The sequence below is a fragment of the Guyanagaster necrorhizus genome (genome assembly GCF_019112545.1).
Source record: "Guyanagaster necrorhizus MCA 3950 unplaced genomic scaffold BT62scaffold_1, whole genome shotgun sequence".
Lineage (NCBI taxonomy): Eukaryota > Fungi > Basidiomycota > Agaricomycetes > Agaricales > Physalacriaceae > Guyanagaster > Guyanagaster necrorhizus.
In genome coordinates this window covers 925844-931843 of record NW_025064880.1, presented here as the reverse complement: position 1 = coordinate 931843, position 6000 = coordinate 925844, and the positions used below count along the sequence as shown (strand labels likewise).

Below are 6000 nucleotides of genomic sequence, written 5' to 3'. Positions count from 1 at the left end.
GAACAAGAGGGAAAGAGGATCCTGAGGCCCTGTACCTCCACCGCGTCTTAGTAGTTAGCTTACTTGTTGCGGTTAATCAAATGCTGAGGACAAAAAAAAAAAAAAAAAGGCAATGTGAGTCCAGCCACCCAAGGCAGTGTTTCCATATTTAAAAACTAGGAACGTCAGGAAGGTCCTTCTCTATATTCACCTTTCTCACAACCATGGCCAGCGTTATGGACAACAGTACCGTCGTTGGCGACCGTGACACCTTTCGCAAGGATCAAGAGTTCTCACTCCAGTCAAAGAATTTCAAGTCGACTACCAGCCATGGAAAACAGAGGCAACAAGAGAACCACTTCGCAACCGCGCTCGATTATATGGAAGAAGAGAGACCTTTCTTTATTGCAATAGGCAAGGATGGCGTAATTGCCGCACTTCAGAAGCTCGATAAGCAGCTTGTACAAGTGAGTTTTATATCCATTTGTATAGTATGCTTCTCATTGTTCTCAATATCTCATCAAGGCCGGTCGTGTCAATATTCTGTCCAAGAAGGTTAGCCCCCTACCATCAGCTACATGCGTCTCGAATTCTTATGCCCTTAAACCAGACGCCAGTCAGCTGGATAGGCAAGGAAATCACTCCTGGACGGATTGGAATGATTAACCATGGTGGTTCACCAAAAGTTGTGACCCGTTCTGGTCGATATCCTAGCTTCCCTTTACGCAACTGGTGGGCACGGACCTGGTGTGGTACTAGGGGACGTAAGTACTCAAATATTCAGTCTTGTCGTATTGTTTCATTTTCCCCTTCCTAGTTTCGGATACTGTTATCGAATTCCAAGGTCTGACTGTCGTTCAAGTCTCCCAGAACCAGGCAGCGGTCATTTCTGACCCTCAAAACCACATATTTGTCATTCGGAACGCGGGTTTTGTTGCATTTTCCATCGAGGGAACATACGATGTCTTGTCAATTGTTGACCAGACCCACTTACACAGCTCTGTTAAGGACCGTGTGACTGGTAGCGTTTTGGGCTGGACCCATGAGGTCAAGATGACAAGCAAAATCAATGATCGCGAGGAGAGGGACTTTGTGGTCGCTCTTTTGTAAGCACCGTAATCTTAACTCGATTCCAAGGATCCCGACTCATTTATCTGTCTCCCAGCTTGAACATTCCTGCAAATAATTGTGCAGTTCTGCAACGGGGTGATGACCTTGAGTTGTTGGGCGCAGGACAATCTGTCATTACTAACCCCAGTGTGACTCTGCGCGGCTTGTACACCCTTGGAGAGAATCAGCTTGAGATGCCGACCAAAGATATGTACGCGTTATTCATCCACTAATTCGCATCATACTTCTTGGACTCATAATTTCTCTCAGCTTCACGCGGGACCAAGTGCCTGTCGGCTTGACAATATATCTCAAATGGCAGTTAACGGAACCTCTGAAGCTCACCACACATGGATACAATACTCCTTACGATGCTCTTCGGGACAAGACACAATCTATATTGACACAGATTGTCGCACACTTGGACTATTCTGCAATGGCAAGTAATGACTCTGATTATGGGTTAGTGGTAACTGATAATTGGATGAATATACAGGTCAAACAGCGCTCGTTTGGGCCGGATAATTTGGAGGACGGAAGTGATCCTTCTTCTGCTTTCCTTGATGCCCTAAGGACTCGTGCCATGGATGAAATGCATCAAGCTGCACTTGAATACGGTATCATTTTGAAAGATCTCGGTATGCTTCTCCCTTCCTTTGGTCGTACGAACCCTCACGTGCTTGGAATCAGCCGTCATTGACAGGCAATTCAAGGGTGATATCGCATCAACGATGGATAAACTTACGACTCGTGCTTTGCAGGCACAGGTTGAAGCAGCTGTGAGTCATAAGCTCTATTCAAGGTTGCCGGTGACTGAAATCAGTTACAGAATGTAGATAGGGAGAACAGCAACAAAGTCAAGCAAGAAGAGGGCGCCCTTTCCGTCGCACGTATAAAGGCCCAGTCCCGAAACACCCAAGCCGACGCAGATGCTTACAGTGTTATCACGGCGGCCAAGGCGCAAGCACAGCGTGTACGGATCGAAGCGGAAGCTGCTGCTGAAGCGACCCGCATGGCTGCGGAGGCCGACGCTTGGACCATTCGAACCAAAGCAAAGGCTGATGCTGAGGTTGTGGATGACTTTGCCCGTCAGATGGAACTCCGACGAATGGAGGTTTCTCGGGTAAAAGCTTTTGGCTCGAAAACTGTTTTCGTTCCTTCAGAGGGGCTTGGATCCCAACTGGGAAATGCGATGGCTGTGGGAATAGCGGCTAATATGGGAGTAAGGACCTCTTAAAAGGTCGTTTAGATGTTGTATCGATTCTGTTGTGTTTTTATATACAGTCAACTCTGTAATAATCCATACCTGTATAAACCCATACGAGTCTCGCAACAGATCATTTTTGCTTTGAAGCACTTGAAAGGTTTGTGACTCTCTCAGCAATGCTCAAATGCAAGGACAGGTTCTCTTATTCTTACAAGATTGTGGCCCAAAGTTCATCTACAGATAACGTGCCAACAATTTCGGAGCTGGAAACAGCTTATGCAAAGCTCGAAAATAAGACGCAGAAGAAGATGAATGAGATTAAAAGCAGATTGGCAAAGAGATAGATAATTACGAAGAGCTATGGGTTATTACAGATTTGACTGCAAATAATTATTATGGACATTTACCGGCGGAAGGCGCTGAAGAACCCAAAGTGGAGTACAGGAACGGGCTGTTTGCACGTGTTGTTGCGGGTTACAGTGAGGACCCCTCGTGGCTTGACCCCTTCTTGGTCTACTTTGACCACCAACCACCACCACAGCTTCCACTTTCTGTATACTCAACCACCACCCTCATCTCTTCGTATTGCCATCACCATCGTGCTCCAACATGGTCAGGTCCAAGTTCAAAGACGAGCATCCCTTTGGTGCGTAGCCTCGGCTTGCCTGTTTCATTCATTGACTCATGCTGTGTCGCAGAGAAGCGCAAGGCAGAGGCAGAGCGTATCCGACAGAAATATCCCGACCGCATACCAGTCAGTTCTCTGCATGTATCCCAGCTGTTATATCGGTGGCGTTAATACTGGTCGATCGTAACAGGTGATATGCGAGAAGGCGGATAGGACAGATATCCCTACCATCGACAAGAAGAAGTATCTCGTCCCGTCTGTGAGTTGATTGACGTTTCCTTCTTGTATGCTGCGCCTGACTTGAGGAAAGGATCTCACTGTCGGCCAATTTGTATATGTCATTCGCAAACGCATCAAGCTAGCACCAGAGAAGGCCATCTTCATCTTTGTCGACGAAGTGTTACCGCCGACAGCTGCCCTAATGAGCGCTATCTATGAAGAGCACAAGTGCGTCCCATTGGTCCATTATTCGTGTGCGATATTCAATCGATTATAGGGACGAAGACAATTTCCTATATGTCAGTTATTCGGGCGAGAACACATTCGGCGGTGAAGGATGGCTAGAACTACTGTGCGATGCATGATATTGTTTCTCTGTATGCACTCGAAGGATCTTAGAGCACAGGAACATATAGGGGCATGACGTCTGGATTGATAGGTTGTCCCGACCTCGATCTTTCGTAATGCTACCGCCATACTGGTCTGAGGTCTCCGTGTATCAGTACTCCCTTGATTCTTCGTGTTTTGCTCTCCTTTTGTATTTTAATATGACCCTCGCCCTTTCATACATGAATTTGATTGTACTGATGAATAGTACAGCAAGATCTGTGCATTTTGTCGTCTATGAATATATTTGTCCTTCAAATTCGACCGTCACTCATTGAAGAAGTGATATTTGTGCACAGTAAGACTTGAGTGTGTCTTTCACCTTGACTTGTTCGGAGATTGCAAGTATGTCGCCACGTTGTGTTGCAATTGGATGTGACGACTGATGTCGCAACAAGTAATGCGTAGCATCGTAAAATAAAGCAAAATGGTGAGAGCAGAAGAATGCCCATATATATGCAACGTCCTTCATGTTAGGTATGGTTAATAATGCAGATCGTCCAAATCCCCGTTGCCCAAATTTGATGAAAATCCATTCATCGACTAATGCACCTCCCTCGTTAAATCATCAGTATGCCTCCAGCTGCGCAGCAGCGTCTGCTTAATATTTGACATGCCACTCTCATCATTCTCCGCATGCTGGTACTCCGACCGACCCTTGACAAGCTCGGCGGCTGTGCGACGGTCACCAGGAGCAAACGGTTGGTTCCACGGGGTGAAGATGAAGCTGGCAGGGTCCGGGAGCGGGTGTGCCGTGATCTCCTGCAGTTCTCGTTGGATAGCCAAGCAGAATGAGTCGAGATCAAGGTCATTGAGGTCGTAGTTAAAAGGATTTTCACTACAACGTCAATAAGCAACCCGGCTGATAGACAAGAGGTTGAGCACACATACATCTCAGAACCGATCTCGAGGAAACCGAGAAGGAGGAAGGATGCAAAGGCCGTCGCCGGAATCGTAAGGTAGTGAAAGGAGTCAAAGACTTGGAACTACGAAAAGGGTTAATAGAATGGATGAAATCAAAGATGAGTTGATAACGAACCGGGAGCAGGAAGAGGTAAATCCAAAGCGACATGCGCAAATGTGCCTGGTACGCAAAGGGAAGCGGAGTAGTAGCAATTCTTCCCAGGTTGTTCATCGTGTCCTGGAGCATGCCAATGTTGCTGGTGATAGCGGCCGCGATGGCAGGTTGGAGGAGGCCATTGCGCATAAGGACTACACAGCACACTCCAATCAATAAAGGAAAGAGACGGGCCAAAAGAAAACCATACAAGCTGAATATGTGGACAGGAAAATTGTGATCTCCAGAGGAACGTTGCTTTCTTGGAGCCGGGGCTTGATTCTCCTTCCTAAAGCGTTCCTCGTCGAGCCTCTTACGTTGTCGATTCTGCGAGAGAACATTTTGGCGACCCACTTGAAGATAAGGAGTACCGGAATATAGTCATAGAGCGTCACTTTTGGGAGATTGCGTGAGGGCTTGAGTGGCCGATGACTGTGGACAGAGGCCAGAGCCTTTTCAGGATCGAACACCTTGGTCTTGGATTTTGCAGACCGCTTGCTGAGTGACTGGAGCCTTGATGATGATGGTGCTGGAGAGAGGCTAGGACGGTCATTAGATTTTGGTGCACCGCCGTCAGAGGGCTCAGGGATGGTGGAGTGGACATTGTGGTCGTAAGGATGTTCTCCGTCTTCCGAGGCCTGCCAAAGAGGAAGCATCTCACTGGATCCGGTGACCATTGGAGATGCGAATCGTGGTAGGAAGCAGATGAGAGGATAGAGGTCTTGATAGTACACGCCGTTCTCACCTCGGAGGAAATGCTGATTGATTCAAGTTCATCGGAAGACCTGATAATAATAGCAATATCCATACCTTGATTGCAACGGAAAAGGCTTGCACCAAGTTAATCATGGTTTTTTTCTCGATGACACATTCCAAAGTAGTCTGTACTTTGTTCTGTTCCTTGTCCCGTCTTTCATTCGGAACGTGTATCCAGATCTCAAGGTAAGTTCAGTACCAGTGTATAGTTGTAAGCTGACAGGAGTCACCATCTGAGCTAGGTTCCTTGACACAATAGAGATATTTGCCCACATCTTTCTTCCGTCTTGGTACCTTTTCCAAGTCAAGCAATGTTACATTACGACAAGGAGCAAAGGAAATCATAACACACCTTTCATAGGCAGTCGATGTACGGAATGAAATGACCAGACCGAGGACTGTACCCAGCACAGTCAAAAGTTGGGGAGAAACGGCCAATGAGTGCGGCGTTTTGATCGACACAAAGGTCACCACTAGGAGATCGAATGCTGAGCAGCGCCAAGGTGTTCAAGAAATCTAACTTACTCGTAGCGACGGCAGTGAAAAAGAGCACCTCGGGCCATATGTCGTTAATGACGGTGGCATTGAACTTTTCAACGGTCCATTTTCCGCGTAGGACAGGGTTGTATGCAACCATTAGAAAATATTTTTACAGCT

At 47.0% G+C, this 6000-nt stretch overlaps 3 protein-coding genes across 3 annotated transcripts; 2 read left to right on the top strand and 1 right to left on the bottom strand.

Moving 5' to 3' along the window:
• Positions 1-151: 151 nt before the first annotated feature.
• BT62DRAFT_983684 (band 7 domain-containing protein) lies at positions 152-2425 on the top strand. Its single transcript, XM_043189808.1, has 9 exons — positions 152-446; positions 505-534; positions 590-743; positions 797-1085; positions 1145-1300; positions 1360-1528; positions 1586-1727; positions 1780-1868; positions 1919-2425. The coding sequence occupies exons 1-9, from the start codon at positions 204-206 to the stop codon at positions 2324-2326; spliced, it is 1680 nt and encodes a 559-aa protein (XP_043046242.1). The 5' UTR covers positions 152-203; the 3' UTR covers positions 2327-2425.
• A 402-nt stretch (positions 2426-2827) lies between these two features.
• On the top strand, positions 2828-3696 carry BT62DRAFT_983683 (autophagy-related protein 8 precursor). Its single transcript, XM_043189807.1, has 5 exons — positions 2828-2942; positions 2995-3050; positions 3115-3183; positions 3235-3371; positions 3421-3696. The coding sequence occupies exons 1-5, from the start codon at positions 2906-2908 to the stop codon at positions 3506-3508; spliced, it is 387 nt and encodes a 128-aa protein (XP_043046241.1). The 5' UTR covers positions 2828-2905; the 3' UTR covers positions 3509-3696.
• A 377-nt stretch (positions 3697-4073) lies between these two features.
• Positions 4074-5980, bottom strand: BT62DRAFT_879499 (UPF0187-domain-containing protein; the record flags this gene model as incomplete). The annotated part of the gene is made up of 8 exons (XM_043182591.1): positions 4074-4368; positions 4422-4516; positions 4570-4742; positions 4799-5345; positions 5398-5523; positions 5574-5637; positions 5696-5816; positions 5869-5980. 8 exons carry the CDS (start codon positions 5978-5980, stop codon positions 4074-4076), a joined length of 1533 nt encoding a protein of 510 aa, XP_043046240.1.
• Between the last annotated feature and the right edge of the window lie 20 nt (positions 5981-6000).

Bases quoted from the DNA above. Each gene is read 5' to 3' on its own strand.
- BT62DRAFT_983684 (XM_043189808.1), top strand. From the start codon at position 204: ATGGCCAGCGTTATGGACAACAGTACCGTCGTTGGCGACCGTGACACC. The intron at 744-796 runs GTAAGTACTCAA...TCCCCTTCCTAG, and splicing joins CTGGTGTGGTACTAGGGGAC to TTTCGGATACTGTTATCGAA. The intron at 1,086-1,144 runs GTAAGCACCGTA...TCTGTCTCCCAG, and splicing joins GACTTTGTGGTCGCTCTTTT to CTTGAACATTCCTGCAAATA.
- BT62DRAFT_983683 (XM_043189807.1), top strand. From the start codon at position 2,906: ATGGTCAGGTCCAAGTTCAAAGACGAGCATCCCTTTG. The intron at 2,943-2,994 runs GTGCGTAGCCTC...GCTGTGTCGCAG, and splicing joins CAAAGACGAGCATCCCTTTG to AGAAGCGCAAGGCAGAGGCA. The intron at 3,051-3,114 runs GTCAGTTCTCTG...CGATCGTAACAG, and splicing joins AATATCCCGACCGCATACCA to GTGATATGCGAGAAGGCGGA.